This window comes from Cricetulus griseus, chromosome 2, assembly GCF_003668045.3.
Source record: "Cricetulus griseus strain 17A/GY chromosome 2, alternate assembly CriGri-PICRH-1.0, whole genome shotgun sequence".
Classification (NCBI taxonomy): Eukaryota; Metazoa; Chordata; class Mammalia; order Rodentia; family Cricetidae; genus Cricetulus; species Cricetulus griseus.
In genome coordinates, this window is record NC_048595.1 from 40,096,685 (window position 1) to 40,116,376 (window position 19,692).

At 37.1% G+C, this 19,692-nt stretch overlaps 1 protein-coding gene across 1 annotated transcript in view; it reads right to left on the bottom strand.

Moving 5' to 3' along the window:
- The window catches only part of Faf1 (Fas associated factor 1), a 305,459-nt gene that overhangs the window by 252,670 nt on the left and 33,097 nt on the right, over positions 1 to 19,692 (bottom strand). The window contains exon 2 of the mRNA XM_027402460.1: positions 9,148 to 9,216. Within this exon, the coding sequence (XP_027258261.1) occupies positions 9,148 to 9,216 (69 nt within the window). The remainder of the gene's footprint in view (positions 1 to 9,147; positions 9,217 to 19,692) is intronic.

The following is a 19,692-nucleotide window of genomic DNA, read 5'->3' on the forward strand; positions in this document are numbered from 1 at the left end:
AGGTTACAAAGTGAAGAATGGTGCCATAGTTTGCATACTGGATGTTCTCACATGTTAATGGCTTGGTCCCACACCACTGTTACTGGGAAGTAGCAGAATTACTGAGGATCAAAACTTTGCCTGGAGGTCCTAAGGTCATGGAGGGCTCACCCCTGAGGAAGATGTGAAACCCAACCACTTTTTCTTTCTTGCCCTCCATAACTAATATTCCTCCACCAAGCACTCCACCAACCATTAGGCACTGCTCACTCCAAGTCCAAAATGAAAAATACCTCCAATGCTGTGCCAAAGTCAATCCTAAAGCTATCTAAGACTAGCTAAGAATCACCTCCTACCTGCCCAACTGAGGAAACTTCGAGGATTTTAGGAGTTCTGTGTAACAAATCAAAGATGGAAACCAAGTACTATTTTGTCAAAGTGAAACCCTGTTATATCACTACCAATGTGTCACCTATCTTTTCAAACACCTTATATGTGAAATCACAAAATCAGATTTTTTGCAAAACAGGAATAGGAGTAAAAAAAAAAAAATAGTATTTTTATTAAATGGACGAGACCATGAAGGCCCAGAAAGATACTGTGGCTTGCCTGAAAGGGCACAGCAAATAAACAGCTTTGCCAAAACTAGAAATCCTGTCCCTTAACTGCCAACTCAATACTGAGAATAAATAAAACAAACATAATAAGCTGGTTCCATGGCATTATAGCAAAAGACATGAAAACAGCAAGCAAGGTTTGAGTGTGGTTCTGTAACAGAAGTATGCAGGCACACACTCATCCAGGGAAGGTCTTGGAAGATTTCTTCTTTGTAGTCCTAAAAGGCTGCTCACCTCATTCATGGTCACCAGAAAGTAAGGAAAATAGAGATGGTAGTTCTACATATCATGCTCAGGGACATGTTCCCAGTGACCTAACTACCTCCCACTAGGCACCCCTCTGTATTTTGTTTTAAATATATTGTTGTTTAGTTTATAAAATATTGTGTTCATATTCTTCTTCCCCCTCAACTCCTTCTAGACACTCTCTACCTCCCTGCCCACCCAACTTTACTTTTGTTCTTTCTCTCTCAAGAAAAAAACAAAACTTAAAAAACCAAAAAGGCCCAAACATAATGGGTGGAGGGGGCAGGACCACACCTGGAGTACTCCTGAGCATGGGGTCTCTGCCCTAGAGTGTCGTTTCTACACCCAGTGTTTATATGCCCACTGGAGAAAACTGGCTTTTCCTCTCCCAGCAGTTACCAACTGCAAACAGCTTCTCAGCTACTAAGACTGTGGCACCCTGCTTTCAGGTTGTGCCATCTTCATGAGCTGATGAAGCTTACTTGGGAAGTTACATCACAAGCAGACCTGTAGAAGACTGACATTCCCTCCTAGGATGGAAGCAGAGAAGATCACTGGCCTTCAACTGAGTATCCAGCCACTCCTCTCATTAATTTGTTGGCCTTAGGGCCTTGGAGCCCTGTGGACAGGGTCAGAATATATAGGCTGAGGAAGTCCAAGGGAAGAGGGCTCTGTGTGACTATGGGGAGGTCATCAACCATGCTGGGTGAAGATTTCCAGTCTGGTTACTTTGGAATCACCCATGTTCTTGTCCTCACCTACACTCTATAAGTAAGCCCAGTAAGCCCACCGGCTCCTGGGGATGAACTGATAGAATCACACTTTGGTTTGTCATTAGGACCTAAGAAGGGAAGGGAGATATTGTTCACATTTCCCAATAAGGATTTTGGTGATATATGGGTTCTACCACTTCCCAATAGTCCCAGGATTGTCACTAAGCCTTGAACATGTCTCTGGAGGATGGGTATCCAAACTATGGCAAGTAGTAATGGGACATGCAGTTATGACAGATTACAGTTGCAATTCAATTTTGCAATGTGACTGGTGAGTAACATAGACACAAAGCATTTAAAAAATGCGGAAAAAGATAGAAACTACATCATTTAAAGTACTTCCTTTACCATTTTTATACTCTCAATGAAAAGACTGGCTTTTTAGAAAGATTACTCTGTCAACAGTGAGATTTACCTAAGGCAACAGAAAAAACAGATTAAGTAGATTCAGTAATCCACATTGTGACTTAAGCAATAGTAGTATCTTAGAGAGTAAGAGAAACACTGCTTAGGTACACAGAAAGGAATGCAGACTTCACACCTTTATTGGGCTGTGGGGGAGCATGACAGACCTCTGTGAGTTTGAGGACAGCCTGGTCTATAATGTGAGTTCCAGGACAGCCAAGACTACACAGAGAAACCCTGTCTCAAAAAACAAACGGAAAAATTGGTGGCAATAAACACACCAAAAAAATTATGCAGGAATTTAAACTGCCATATATTATTTTCTTTTCCAAGCACACACTGATTTATATCAGTTGATCTTTGGAACCAACAGAAAGAACTGTCAAGCCAACACATTTACAGGTGTTGCTAAACCACTGGCTTTGCTGCACAAGTATTTTATTTGAACCACTTCCAGTAATAGAAATAAATTAACTATCATAGGACAATCTGAAAAAAAATAAGCCTACTTTTAAAATCAAGCTTTAAAAAGTATCACACACACAGCATTTGACGGATATGAACAATTTTATAAACAATTCAAATATTTGTTTTCTTTTAGATACTTAGGTCACAAAGCAATATATACCACTTATTAGTTCTTTAAGAATTAACATAATGCCTTTAGTTTCCTGGCACTGAACTGAATCCCTACTACTTCACTGAAGCAGTTTAATTGTGTTCTAAAATATAGCTTAGATAAGTAGTGCTAAATATAAATAAAACAAAAACAGTAAATGTAACTCTCCCTTTGGTATGTGGGGATTTAGTTCCAGGAGGACAAGCATCCCTAGCGGAAGTCCCTTATATAAATAACATAGCAGGCCGGGTGGTGGTGGTGCACACCTCTAATCCCAGCACTTGGGAGGCAGAGGCAGGTGGATCTCTGTGAGTTTGAGACAAACCAGCCTGGTCTACAAGAGCTAGTTTCAGGACAGGCTCCAAAGCTACACAGAGAAACCCTGTCTTGAAAAACCAAACAGAAGAATAACATGGCATACTTTCTACACACAACCCACTTACATGCTCCCTGTGTTAGTTAGGGTTTTCATTGCTGCGAAGAGACACCATGAACATGGCAACTCTTAGAAAGAAAACATTTAAACTGGGTGGCTCGAGTACAGTTTCAGAGTTTCAGTCCATTATCATCATGACAGGGAACATGGCTGTGTGCAGGCGGATGTGGTGCTAGAACTGTGAGTGCTGCATCTTGCAGGCCAATGAGTTACTGAGACACTGTAAGGTGTCCTGAGCACAAGAATCCTCACAGCCCCGCGTCAACAGTGACACACTTCCTCCAATGAGGCTACACCCACTCCAACAAAGCCACACCTCCAAACAGTGCTACTTCCATGAGATTATGGGGTCAAATTACATTCAAACTACAACACTCCCATATACCTTCAGTGTTGTCTAGATTACTTGTAATAGCTAAGTACATATATTCTACATAAAAATGTCATGCAAATACTTCATTTACTGTCTTGTTTAGGGGGAAAAGAATGATTAGAGAAAAAATGTTTATACATTCAGTACAAACATAAGTTTTGTTCACAAACATGTTCAAACTGAAGCTCATTTAATTCACAGATGGAGAATTATGGGCATGCAAGGGCTGACTGTATTTGTCATACATTCTGAGCTCATTTAACAATTAATTAACATAATTTCCTGGTAAGTCATTAGAACAACTTCTTTAGGTCTTTAAGCCTCTGAACATTTATCTAATAACTTTTTTTTTTTGTTTTTTTTTTTTTGTTTTTCGAGACAGGGTTTCTCTGTGGCTTTGGAGCCTATCCTGGCACTCGCTCTGGAGACCAGGCTGGCCTCGAACTCACAGAGATCCGCCTGCCTCTGCCTACCGAGTGCTGGGATTAAAGGCGTGTGCCACCAATGCCTGGCATGAAGTTTTGTTGGTTTTTTTTTTTTTTTGTCTAATAACATTTTTTTAAAGAAGAGATGCTTAGTTCATATAATAAAATAATTTCAAAATTTTGTTTAAAGGGAAAGTAATTCAACATCCAGTGCATAATTAGGCTTAACTTTCAATTTGTCACATGAGCTAACATGAGTTTAACAAACTGAAACAATTTGGATATTCCTTTGAAAAGAAATAAATTGCTTCATATTTATTTAAATACTAGTATTTCATAGTAATACTATATAATCTTCTGTTTAAATACTAGTTATCTTTTGTTACCTACAACTTTCTCCAGAAGAACTAATAAGAACTTTCAGATATTGTATAATGGACTATTCTTATGGCAGATTGGTACAACCAAAAATAGGAAAACAGGAAGTCCTTACAAAAAATACAATAGAAGGATTTGTGAGAAGTTATTTCTCAATAAATGCCACACATGTATGAACCATATAAATTTGGTAAGATATGACGACACTAAAACCTGTTCTATCCTGAGTTACCCTCCCTCTTTCCTCAAGCTTGTTTACCAGAAAAGAAAAACGTTAACATAGTAACATAACAGCAAAGACATTAAAATATGATGATGGAAAGGGAACAGAAGATTGGTAATAAGAAAATCAAGCAACTATCATATGCCAAAGACAAAACTATTTAAAAAAATTTTTTTTTCTTGCCAATAGACTCAGAGAACCAAAGCAAGAAAACACACACAGCAAACCTCTTCAACTTGCCCACATCAAGTTAGCAGAATGGCAGGAAGAAGTTCAGAGATGAACAGTATAACAAGTATGAATATGGGGAGATTCTGATTATCATTTTAAAAATAATCTTGACACTATTATTTTAAGCTATGAAAATTCCATACGGACTGACTGGTCTGTGACCAAAAAAAAAAAAAAAAAAAAAAAAAAAAAAAAAAAAAAAATCAGTCACTTTTATTTAACAGATAAGTCACCTTAGACAATTTGGTCAACTTTGCTGAGCATCAATTTCTATATATAAATATGAACTGATACTACCTACCTACTTTTTCAGAGCTGCTGTGAGGATGAAATAGAATAATGTAGATAAATGATTTCACAGGTCTAGCAGTCCTCAAGAAAAGGAGAAATAGTAGAGGGTAGAATTGCTTTACAGTTCAAACCTAAGAATTTAAATACTGATGAAAATAATGGACCCTTAATAGAAACAAAGATGGCCAGGCCAAGGAAGAGAAATTGGTATGATGAGATATTCCTTCATAGCAACTTCTTTATCAGAGCAAGCAGATGTACAAATACAGAAAGTGTCTGAAGGCCACTGATTACCACCAGTACCAAATGCTCGGCTGCTTTCTAAGGACAGATAATACTCATTATGTCACTTGCTAAACCATTCATAAAACTCCAAGTGTTCATAGCATTTTTTTAAGGAGAAAAGTAGTTCACATTTGAGAACCTCTTCAACCACATCCTCAGCAGGGTAGTGAAAGAGACTGTTGTACCTAATTTTAAGGTAAGTATTAAAAACTATTTCCTCAAAAGTGAAAAGTAATCAAAAGAAAATGTCTCAAAACACCTGAAAGAAACTTAAAATGGTACAGGTTATATGTGTGATAACTCTTTGGTCTTCAATGCTCACTGTACATGACTTAATTTAAACTTCTATTAGTACAAAATTTTCTTTGGTAACTAGAAATTCCAAGATGAATTAGAAATGTAGATACCAACTGGCTCATTTTTGTCTCAAGTTGGAATATGTAGTTTAAGATATATACACACATTATGAATAGTTTTTCTTCTACAAAATAAGAGTATAGGCCAACACAGGCAAAAACTATAGCAAAAAAATAATTTATAACAAACATGGAATACTTAAAATACAATATGACTAGGTTAGTGCCACTTACATTTTATTTTACTTCTGGATTATCAAATTCTAACTCACTGTCAATCATTCTTCCTCATTTACTTACCTTTGTGGATATAAATGGAAACTGAGATTTATCATCTAAAAAATAACCTCCACTGCAATGATATCTACCCTATCTTAACTACATGTGGGAAATGATAATAATCTGAGGTAGACAGCAGGAGGAACTGTATGGTACACATCAAATTAAAACATAAGGAAAGACAAACTCCCAGAACAGTAATGTTCATGTTATTCTATTTTCAGAATTTTAACGTATATAACCTTTAATCACTTGAAAATAAATATTGTCAACTGCAGAGTACTGAAAACACTGGGCTTAGAAGCACTTCTTTGTGAGTAATAATTATATACTCAAAATAATTTTCAGTATCAGAAAAAGTGACCAATGACTAGAATTCTTGGGATTAGGATGTGTTTTCAGAGAATACTTGTGACTAAATCAACAAAATAGTAAAACATTTAGGAAAATTACCTTATAAGAAAGCTATTCTCATTCCTGAATTATGAACAAGGCTAAGACACAATGTGCCTCACCAATTTTTCAGGACAATTCCCAAGATTAGGTGCTGTGGAGTAATCCTTTTGTACACTGTAAAAATTTGTCACTGTGATTGGTTTAATAAAGAAGCTGACTGGCCAATAGCTGAACAGGATAAGGATAGGCAGGGGAGCCAGGCTAGGAGAAGGCTGGGAGGAGGATGGGCAGAATCTGGAGTCACCAGCCAGATGCAGAGGTAGCAGGAGATGACGTGTCATGATAATAAAAGTGCCTCCACATGATGGAGAGTAAATAAGGAATATGAGTTAACTTAAAATGTAAGGACTAGCTTAAAATGAGCCTCAGCTATTGGCTGAGCATTTATAATTAATATAAAGCCTCCAGTGTGTTTCTTTGAGCAACTTCAGGACAGGAAAAGTCTGCCTACAGTTAGGACTATAGCATGAATGTATCCCCTAAATTTCCTGTGATAGAAAATTAAGCAGCTGGGCACAGTGGTGCACACCTTGAATCCCAGCACTCGGGAAGAAAAGGCAAGTTGATCTTGTGAGTTTCAGGCCAGCCTAGAAGTCTACATAGCCAGTTTCAGGTCAGCCAGAGCTACAAAATGAGACTTTGTGGGGTTTGGGGGGAATTAAGCACCAAGTCATGCGTTAATTATATTTGCAGCTGGGTGGTAATGGTGCATGCCTTTAATCCCAGGACTCGGGAGGCAGAGGCAATCGGAGCTCTGTGAGTTTGAAGCCAGCCTGGTAGACAGAGTTCTAGGACAGTCTCTAAAGCTACACAGAGAAACCCTGCCTTGAAAAACAAACCCCCCAAAAAATTTTTATTTGCAAAGTGGGACCTTTGAAAGGTGACTGGGGCATAAAGGCTCTGTCCTTGTTAATGGATCCATTCATTACTATATTAACAACAAATTAACAGGATAATGACAGAATGGCTTTGATTCTTAAAGCTCTCCTTTAAGCCAGTCCTGCACTGGAATGAAGAGAAAGGTGCCCTCAGGGCAAGACCTACCTAGCTAAATTTCCGACCTGTGAAGAGGGTATAAGGCTCCTGGAAATCATTGCATTAAAAAGCTGCTACTAACGTAGTTCAAGAGAGTGAGGGTCCAATCCAAGCTAGTAGCTGAAATTGGTAGTGTCGTCCACATGGCAAGACTGCATGACTAAATGAGTTATGAAATCTTCCACCATAGTATCAAAGAGCTACTGAGGCTAGGCAAGGAATAATAGGGGGGTCCCTATCTGGAAGCCCTGAGATGCCACTGCATAAAGCTATGCAAGTGAAGCCTGGGTTGCAATGAGACTCCCAATATGTTGCATAGGCCAGAGATATGAGACATCTACCAAGGACAGCTGCACACAGGAAGTGGATCCAAGCCTAGACATAGAAGTATATTACAGTCTGCAAAGTTACAAGGACAGAGCTGCCTATACCTTTTGACAACAGACATGAAGATACAGGATTTGGAGTCTGTCTCTCTGGGTTTCAGTTTTGCTTTGTTCTAATATTTTTTTCACTGTGCACTGATTCCTTCCTTTTAGAATGGTAATGTCTTGGGGTTTCTATTGCTGTGAAGAGACACCATGACCATGGCAATTCTCATAAAGGAAAACATTTAATTGAGGTGGTAGCTTACAGTTCAGAGGTTCAGTCCATTGTCATCATAAAGGGGAGCACAGCAACATGCAGGCAGATATGGTGCTGGCTATATCTTAATCAGAAGACAACAAGAACTATTCTGAGACAATGGGCATGGCTTGAGTATATAATGAGACCTCAAAGGCCACCTCCACAGTGAAACACTTCTTCCAACAAGGCAATATCTACTCAAACAAAGCCACACCTCCTAATAGTGCCACTCCCTATGAACTTATAGGGGCCAATGACATAGATACATACATGAAATTTAAAACAGTGACATTCTAAGTTAAAAACTTAAATTATGCAAAATATTCTGTAAGATTCATGAAATGCAGAACAATGACAGCCATAATTCAGACACAAAATAAACACAGAAAATGGAGCACAACATATTAAAAGTTCCATGAAAGTTTGAACTAGTCATGTGCTATTTTATATACTTAAGTTTCATTTAACACACACACACAAAATATATATAGGTGAATGATGTAGGAACACAAGAAATGAGAAAATATACCAGAAATTCAGTTATAAATTGAATATATTATTTCTTCTAGAAAACAATACTATGGCTGGGCAGTGGTGGTGCACACCTTTAATCCCAGCACTCGGGAGGCAGAGGTAGGTGGATCTATGTGAGTTTGAGACCAGCCTGGTCTACAAGAGCGAGCACCAGGAAAGTCTCCAAAGCCACAGAGAAACCCTGTCTTGAAAAACAAAACAAACAAAAAAAAATACTGTGTAAATATACAATACACAATATGTATGAATGTCCTCTACAGTAATGTTTACAATATTGCAAACTACTGCAACAATCTTAAATGCCCACCAGAGTAGTAAAACTATTATACTACTATAACAACATAATACACTATGCAAACATTTAAAAATAGAGCAGCCATACTTAGTAAGAAAAATGTTCATGTAACAGTAAGTGAATATAGATTATATTACTATAAAAGAAACCTACTTTCAATGTAAAAGTTTAGTGATATAATTATAAAAACAACTTGCAATAGATATATATAAAATATACATAAAGGTTAAGGCCATTCAGGAATCCATAAAGTTCGAACACAGGTCAAAGAATGAAGTACTTACCACCAAGTCCCAGTTATTTTGTTCAAGCAATGTAATAGCTTCATCGATGTTTTCAATGCCGGTACATGCCTGAAAACCAAGTAAATATGAATGTTTAGGATTTTAGAAATGAGGTCAGACTTAAATGTAAATGGCATAAAATATAAGTTAAGCTGCATACAATCTAAATGAAGTCAAGACATTAAATGGCTCATACTTCTGAGTAGTTTATATATAAGAATTTGAAAATTCTTACTAACACACACACACACACACACACACACACACACACACACACACACACACACACACACACAAACAAGCCAAGGATAGCTTTCCAAAGCAGACAAAGAAACACCTGCTGGAGGTGGTTCCTTTTCATTTTCCCCTAAGACCCAGAAACAAAATGACAGAATTTAACTATCCAAACACAATACTGAACACTCATGTAACACAATTCTCAAATCATGAAAATGAAGCTAATAAGAATATCAAAACGAATCTGTTACCATCAACATAAAACTTAGACATTAGGAACTAACGAGTGCACTATTTATTAGGAGCCAAGCAATTTACGTCAGCCTTTGCTCCTCAAGAATCACAAAACTAAACATATGCCCATTAAAATTCTTACACATAAAGTCAGTAAATCAATATGAGCCAAATAACTTATGTTTCATTCAATCCTCTTACCAATAGTTTGAAGTAGCTATTATGCCCATTTTATTAACGAGAAATAAATGTTTCAATGATACTGTCCTGGTTCATTTCTTTTGGTATGATAAAAATACTTAGACAAAAGTAACTTAGAGGGAAAGAATTTATTTTAAATCACAATTCTAAGTTACAGTCCATCACTTCAGGAAAGTTCACAGGATGCTTAAGACATGCCACAGTTTATTTCTATTGCTGAGATAAAGACATCATGACCAAACGCAACTTAGAGGAGGAAACAGTTTATGGTATGAAGGGAAGTCAGGAACACAAGCAAGGAAGGAACCTGGAGACAGGAACTAAAGCAGAGGCCATGGAGAAATGCTGCTTACTGGTTTGTTCCCCCATGGCTTACTCAGCCTTTTGTATTATAGAAACCAAGACTGTCCAAGAGTAGCACTACCAACAGTAGGCTGGGTCCTCCTCTATCAACTACCAGTCAAGAATATGCCCCCACAGATTTGTCTAAGGAGATATGATGGAGACATTTTCTCATTTAAGGTTCCTCTTCCCATTTGACTCTAACTTATGCCAAGCTGACAAAAAAAAAAGTAACTGGGACAATACAACTGCTCACATCCCATCCACAGTCAAGAGCAGAGAGAATGAGTGCTATTGCATGTTTAGTACTTACTCAGCTAGTTTTCTTTACTTTTATACAGTCCAGCACATTAATATTTTCAAGCCAGATCTTCTGATACCAATTAAGACAATGCCCCACAGACCAACCTATCTAATCAATGCCTTCCCAGGTGATTCTAGATCATATCAAATTGACAATTTAAAATGACCATCAAGGAGGTTAAACAATGTACTCAAGATCACAGAATGGAAATTAAGAATTCCAAAGCCAGAACACTTTCATCTCACAGCACTGCCTCTCTTAGTCATTGATGAAAATAGACATCAATTGTAGACAATAATTTATCTATTACTGGTTACCTAAATTCATTAAAAATCAAATGAAACTTGGTAACTATTCTGTGATCAAAGATGACTCATAAATTCACAACCTATTCCTTATGATGACAATTTGGACTATTAACTAGAATGAATTGACTGTATCTGTGCATGTCCGTGTGTGTGTCCATATTGCATGTTTATATGCATATCAGTAACAAACATTCTGAAAAAAATCAGGGGCAAAAATCCCATTCACAGCTTCCTCAAAATAAATATAATAAAGACCCGAGAATAAAATTAACCCAGAAAGTAAAAAGTTTCTATAATAAAAACTATAAAGCACTGAAAAAAGAAATTGAGGAAAATATAAGATTGGAAAGACCTCATGGGTTAGAGGAGTTAATATCCTGAAAATGGCTGTACTATCAAAAGCAAGTTTCAGATTCAATTCAGTCCTTATCAAAATCCCAATACTATTTTTCACAGAAACAGAAAAAAAAATTTAAATACTTATGAAAATACAAAGCACCCATGGTGGTCAAACCAATCCCTGAACAAAAAGAATGCTGCTGTAGGTATCACTATATCTGATTCCAAGATATACTACAGATCCATAGTTATAAAACCAGCATGATGCCAGCATAAAACTAGATACACAACTCAATGGATTAGACTAGAAGACTCAAGATATAAACCCACATAGCTGTAACCACCTGGCTTTTGTTTGTTTGTTTGTTTGTTCGTTTGTTTGTTTTACAAAGGCCAAAAATATTCATTGGAGAAAAGAACCTCTACAAAAAGTGATGCTAGAAAAACTTGACATCCAAATGTAGAATGAAACGAGATCCCTATCTCTCATCCTGTACAAAAATATCAACCCCCAAGTAGATCAAAATTCTTAATGTAAGAAATGAAATTCTAAAACTGTTAGAGGAAAAACATATTAGGATAGGCACCACCACGGGTTTTCTGGACAGAACTCTAGTCGTTCAGAAAATAAGGCCGTCTGAAAAACAGGACCTCATGAAATTAAAAGCTTCTTCATAGGAATGCACACAGTTAAATGAGTGATTGATTACCTAGCCTGCTAAGTGGAAGAACATCAGGTGTATGTCTAAAGACTAATATCTAAAATTAACAAGGAACTCAAAAATTGAAACAAGAAATAAAACAGCACAATCAATAAATACCCTAATGAAATGAACTGGCAACTCTCAAAAGATGAAAACAAAACAGCCAAAGAACACATGAAAAAATATTCAATTTTACTAACCATCGGATAAATGCAAGTTAAAAACACAATAAAATTCCAACCCAATCAACACGGTACTCTTCAAGAAAATACGTAACAAATGCTGACAAGGGTATGAACAAAGAAGAATCCTTGATTAATACAATACTGGTGAAATATACACTAGTCTAGTTAATAAGGAAATTAGTATAGAGGTTTCTCAAAAAAAAAAAATCTGTCATATGACTCAAATACACTACCCCTGAGTGTATTTATCAGAAGGGTTACAAGTCAACATATCAATATTCGTGGCAGCCATTCACAAGAGCTAAGAAATGGAGCCAGCCGAGGTGTTCAATAACAGAGGAGTAGATAGAGTTCAGTATTTATACACACTGGAAAATTTTTCAGTCATAAACAAGAGCAAGGCTGTATCGTGTGCAACTGGAGATGGCCACAGTAAACGAATGAAGTCAGTTTCAGACAAATATCATGTTTTCTCTCATACTTGGTTTCTAGATTTTTATAAAGATACATAAGATGCTGTGTGCATATACAGTAGATATGAAATCGTCTAGGGGAACAAAAAGAACAGAGAAGGGAAAAATGAGGGGGCATAAGGGAAGGATATATTCAACATATATTTATATTAAAATGCCCTTCTGTAACACATGATATATTACATACTTCAAAACATTTTCTCCACACATAAAAAGTAAAAATCAAAATAGCTGAAAAAATACTGGATTAATAAATATCTATGCAATCCATGGTGTTTCTGCTTTTGTTGTTGTTTTGTTTTGTTTTGAGATAGGGTTTCCCTGTGTAAAAGTCCTAGCTGTCTTAGAATTCACTTTGTAGACCAGGCTGGCCTCTAACTTATTGAGATTCACCTGCCTCTGCCTCCCAAGTGCTGGAATTAAAGATGTGCACCACCACCATCTGACCCATTTTGTTTCTTTTTTTAAATGATGTTGTTGTTGTTTTCAAGGCAGGGTTTCTTTGGGTAGCTCTGGCTGTCCTGAAACTAGTTCTGTAGACCAAACTGGCCTCAAACTCCCGAGCATCACCACTTTCTGGCTTCTAAAATGATTTTGTTGTTAATTTGAGACTGGGTCTCTCTATCATATAGCCTGGCTGTCCTGGAACACACTATGCAAACCAGGCTGGCCCCCAACTCAAAGAGATCACTTTCCTTTGCCCCTCAAGTGCTTGGGATGCACCACACCCAGCCTTAAATGAATTTTTATCTGGAAAATTCCAAAGTATCACCCCAGATTAGCAAATTAATTGCTCATTTGCCAATAAGTCATCATCTTGGCCAAATGATCAAACAAAGTATCACAAGTAATGAGACAGACTAAAAGCTTCCTGATATCAATCATGAAGCTTGGATGCCAAAAATGTTCAACTATTCTAACCAAGGATGTTTAGAGTTAAAGGAACAAGAGTAACAAGTCAAGTGATATCAAGGGACAAATCTAGAATTACAAAGCTGTCCTAAAAGTACTTCCTTCCCAAGAAGTGTTAGTACTTCTCCACACTAAGAAAACAGACACAAATGAAATCAGAGAGTACAAATTACATATACACTGGTTAAAAGGAAATGCTGATAAGAAAAATAAAATTTGCTAACATTGGGGAAATTGCATTGTTGTCAAAACTTTAGAAGACATGGATTTTTATTAACTTGCTAGATTTTGAATATATTGTATATATAAGAAGTTGTCAGGGGAGGGAGAGGGAGAAGGGATTGACATCTGAAGCAAGCTTGTTCCTAATTTGAACTAATAAAATAAAATAAAATATAAAAAAAAAGAAGTTGTCGAAGCTCAGCGATGGTGGCGCACGCCTTTAATCTGAGCACTCAGTAGGCAGAGGTAGGCAGACCTCTGTGAGTTCGAGGTCTGCCTGGTCTATAGTGAGTTCCAAGACAGCCAAGGTTTTTTGTTTGTTTATTTGTTTTAAGATTTATTTATTTATTATGTATACTGTGTTCTGTCGGCATGTATTCCTGTTCACCAGAAGAGGGCACCAGATCTCATTATAGATGGTTGTGATCCACCATGTGGTTGCTGGGAATTGAACTCAGAACCTCTGGAAGCAGTCAATGCTCTTAACCTCTGAGCCATCTCGCCAGCCCCAACAGCCAGGGTTGTTACACAGAGGAGAAACCCTGTCTCAGAGGGGAAAAAAGTTGTTTCACATTGAAATATTTTATGTTGCCTCAACATCCATTTTGAATAGAGGCTTGCTCCTTGCTCCAGAAAAGAACATAATTTACAACACCACACCATGCTCAAACAGCTGAAGCTAGTGAACACATAAAAAGGGGGATGTCAAACGAAACCCAATTCTTTAACCTTCCACACATAAGGAACATAGAACCCTACAGTTCCTCCCACTAAGTATTATATTGACACTGAGTTTGAATATATGACTTGATCCTTTTCCTATGAAAACTATAATAAGAGTGTGGAGATACAGTAATTATGACCACATGTCTTCAAAAGTGTCATGAGTTTCTACTTGCACTTCTAATGTATGTGTGTGTGTGTGTATGTGTGGTGGGGGGTGTCTCTAAAGTCCTATGAGAAGATACTAAAATAAATAATACACATGAATTACACCTGAGTGGAAATGTTGAGGAGTCAAACCCAACTACTTGTGCAACTTCTAAACAAAAACACTCAAACAGGATCAACCAACACTGGGAAATGCCTCAGAATTCCTGTGGTTTCTGGCCCTGAGTTATGAAGTTGCCACACAGAAATAACAGTTTTCAGTGAAATATTATGTATGAGACAACACATATAATGCCAGTAGGAATTTAAGTGAAAATGGAAATCAATGTGAAGATTATTTTTAAAAACTAAAACTACCATATAACCCAGCTACACTACTGCTTGAATATACATCTGAAGGACTAAAAGGCAACTGATGAATGGTTAGACAAACTGTGGTATAGATACATAATGATGATGTGCGTATATATAATGGAATCTGAGTCAATCATAAGTAATGAAACTATGTTATTTGCTGGAGAATGGCTCTAACTAGAGATCATAACAGTAAATGAAATAAATTACACACAGTAAGACGAGTGCTATACTTTTTATCTCATTTGCTGGTCCAAGAGTTCTTTCTAGATACATAAAGCCATATAAATGAACATCTTTATATAAATATCTAAATATTATATCATGGTGATGTTTTGTTTATGATCCAACAAAGCTTGTCTGAAAATCAGTTCCCACATCCATAAAAGTCAGGCAGTAGTGACACACACTTTTAATACCAGCACCACACTAGTTAGCCATAAAGGCCAGGTACACACATTTTATCCCAGCACTCAGGAGACAGAGGCAGATGGATCTCTGTGAGTTCAAGGCCACCCTGGGCTACATGAGAGTAAATTAGTCTAAAAGAGAAACAGTGCTCACACCTTTGATACCAGCACTTGGGACGACATGCTTTTAATCCCAGCACTAGGGAGGTGAAGACAGAAGTGATATGACTGGGCAGAGCGAGGAATATAAGGCGGGAGGAGACAGGAGCTCATGGCAGTTTGAGGCAGTCTGAGGTTTGGTGGAGCATGGTACATGGAGATCCAATCTGAGGACAGGATCGCCCCTTCTGTCTGAGCATTGGTAGAGGTAAAAATTCTCTAGTGGCTGGCCAATTTGCTTTTCTGATCTTCAGCTTTAACCCCAATAACTATCTCTCTGAGTTTTTATTGTTAAGAACAATTAGAATACGTGCTACACTATATATATGACATGAAAGTAGAGGGAAACAAGGAGAAGAGAGATTACTAAAGGGATAAAAGCAAAGGAGGATTAAGGCCAAGGAATGAGAGGGGGCAAATGCGGTCAAAGTACATACTTTTATAAAATTATTTTCAATAAAAATTTTCACTAAAAAACTATGAAGTACAGTTCTATGAACATTGAATATATACCAATTAAAATTTTAAAATAAATAAAATAAAAATACTCTAGTACAATGTAGTTATCTAAGAAAAACCTGATCGTACACACAAATACATATGGGTACATAACACAAATGGATTCACACACACACACACACACACACACACACACACAAACATACATATATAGACTCACTAACCACATAACAGTGTTTTGACCAATGACAAGCCACCTATATGACAGTGCTATACCATAGCACTAGGTGGTATAGAATGTTAGGTCAGTTTGTTCATACAACACTATCTCTCATGACACACATCTCCTTCTGACCCCTACCTCTAGTTTCAAACTCAAAATATTGTTCTACCTACCAGACTTATATCCCTGGTCCATTTTTTCTTCCTTCTTAAGCATGTAAGATACACAGTACCATTCGATGACCATTTCTACTAAGTCTATCATTTATAGGTCTATTTATAGCTATAAGCCTATACATTGATTGGAATTTTCTTGTGGTTATGGGTTAATACTTTCCTGATTCTTTATATGCTTGATAACTTGTGATCATATCCAAATGTTACAACTTTTTCATATTTTGGATGCTGGATATCTCTAAAAATTCTTGAGCCTTGTTCTGGAGTACCTGGAGATGATTGGTTGATTTTGAAGCTTCCTTTAAAGTTCTGTTTGGCAATATCCTTCTGAATATTCTGGGATACCTCACTAAATATATAAAAATATACATTAAATATATAACATATTTAAGAAGTTCCACTTACTATGAAAGACTCATACAGCTGGCAGGAACAAATATGAGTTACAGAGATATTTTATTTCATCAACATGTTCCATTTCTTAAATTTTATTCTTTCTTATGAACAGTTCCAGCACTTGTCAAAGAATTTTAAATATCTGAAAAATGCATGCAAAAACAAGTTTCATGGCAATCGATCCATTTCTGGGAAAGTTATAATGCATTTCAGCATAATAAAGCCTCTAAAAGAAAAAGCCTTTAGGAAAAAGCCTTCCAACTTTTTCAACCCAAGAGGCTCTAAACTAAATTAGTGAAAACTAAAGACTTCATTTCACATTTAAAAAAGAAACTGCATCTCACAATCTTGAGAAATGTCAGTTGTAGCATGAATTCTAATTGGTATTAATAAAAACTCAGAGTCAGCTATCGGGGATGAAAGCTGAAAGATCAGAGAAGCAAAGCAGCCAGCCACTAGAGAGTTCTCACCACCACCAATGCTCAGACCAAAGGGGCAATCCTGTCCTCAAACTGCAGTCTCAGCCTGCTGCCTCAGACTGCCATGAGCTCCTGTCTCCTCCTACCTTAGGTTCCTCTCTCCACCCAACCATACCCCTTCCTGTCTCCACCTCCTTAGTGCTAGGATTAAAGGCATGTCACTCCAAGTGCTGGGGTCACCTTTATGTGAGCTGTTTCTCTTTTAGACTGGATCAATTTTGTGTAGCCCAGGGTGGCTTTGTCTCCTGAGTGCTGGGATTAAAGGTGTGTGCCATTACTGCCTGGCCTCTATCTCTAACTAGTGTGACTCTTTGCACTCTGATCTTCAGGCAAGCTTTATTTGTTAGATCATAAACAAAATGTCACCACAATCAGTTTTTCACTTTGACGGCTTCCAATTTTGCTTTCTAAGTTACATTAAGGTGTGTAACTAAGTTTCTTTGTAATTCTCTGTTAAAAGGTTAAGTAGATGGATGTGTGGCAGATAAATAGAAGATATTTTTATTTTATCATAGTAGAAAAAATATAGTTTTGGAATGTGTAACAGACAACCTAAAGCAAATTATTCTAACTCTTACTCAAATACAGTAAAAATAATAACAATAATAATAATGTCTTCCTTATGAGTACTGTGTTAGCTAGTTTTATATCAATTTGACACAAGTTAGAGTTAATCTGGAAGAAGAAAACTCAATTGGCAAAATGGCACTACCAGGATGGGCTGTGAGCAAGCCTGTGGTACATTTTCTTGATCAATGATTGATATGGGGAGGCCCAGCTCACCGTTGGCAGTATCACCCCTGGGCTGGTGGGCCTGGGTTCCATAAGAAAGCAGACTGAGCAAGCCATGAGGAGCAAGCCAGTGAGCAGCAACCCCTCCATGGCTTCTGCATCAGCTCCTGCCTCCAGCTTCCCTCCCTGTTTGAGTTCCTGTCCTAACTTCCTTCAGTGATGGACTATGGATGTGGAAGCGAAAGACAAATAAACCCTTTCCTCCCCAAGTTGCTTTTGGTCATGGTGTTTCACCATAACACTAGTAACCCAAACTAAGACAAGTACTTTCCTCACCTTTCCTTTTATATAATTTATCTGTTTTTATAAATATTATATACTAATATGATATATCCTTAGCTAAAACTAATTTGTGCTTTATTTGGTAAATTCTATGTACATGTGTTGTACAGATAGATGCTCCTTGACGTAGAGTAAGATTATATTCCTGTGTGTACACTTACTGTAAATACCAAGCCAAAATACATCTACAATAAATTATAGCTTAGCAACATAGTGCTCTGTACAGCATCAGTTATAAAAACTCAACCACATAGCTGACTGGGAGTTTCAGCTTGCTGTCCAGCAAAATGAAAGAATGACTAACCATGTAAAGATAGAAGAAAAGATCAAACTTCAAACTAAAGTTTCTATTGAATTCACCCAATGGAAAAGTTGAAAACTTATTAGGTAAATCCATTGTAAGTCAAAGACTATGAATATGTTTACAATTATATGTATATATTCTAATAAAACTTAAAAATGTAGCATATGTACTACTGTAGTTTGAGGTTGGGGATGTAGTTCATTAATGGAGTGCTTGCCTACTATGTGTGAGGCTTTAGTTTTGATCCTTACAACCAGAAGAGAAAAATTAAATAAAGATCTGATCTTGCTATAACATAGCAAACCTGAAAACAAGTGGACAGAAATATACGGAAGTATTTAGAGCAGTGCTTCTCAACCTTCCTAATGCTGCAACCCTTTAATACAGTTCATGCTGTGGTGACCCCGACCATAAAATTATTTTATTTGCTACTTTGTAACTATAATTTTGCTACTGTTATGAATCATAACATAAATATGTATTTTATAATGGTCCTAGGCAACCCCTGTAAAAGGGTCATTCTACCCCAGGGGTCACAACTCACAGGTTGAGAACCACTGGTTTAGGGGGTTAGCATGTACAGTTTTCCTCCTTTTGTTTATGTTAACAGAATCTTTACAAAAATCTGAACCTATACTGTCGTAATCTATCTACTTAGCTTCTTCTGAAAAGAGAAGCTTGAGATGATTATAATTTCATCTGTAATCTAAAATGTATGTTCTCAAGATGGTAAAATGTTTCAGCTTGGCACTGATCCTGATCATATGAGTTTGATTCCAGAGCTCACTTGGCGAAAGAGAACCCATTCCCATAAGGTGTTTTGATCATCACACATGCACTGTGCCATGCATAATCTCTGTCTCTCTGTCTCTGTATCTCTCAGGCAGGCAGAGAGGGACACACAGAGAAGGGAGATGGGGAGGAAAAGATGGAGAGAATAAATAAAATTTTAAATGAAAAATACAATGACATTTATTGTTCTCAGGAAAAGACAATGGAAACCATCAAAGGAGAAAAAGAAATGCACAAAGGCCACTAAAAGGAACAGATAAAGAATAGGAATAAAACATCTTTTTTTTTTTTTTTAGGCCAGGCAGACCTGGAACTTGTAGCAATCCTCTTGCCTCTTGAGTAGTGGGATTACTGACATTGGCCACCA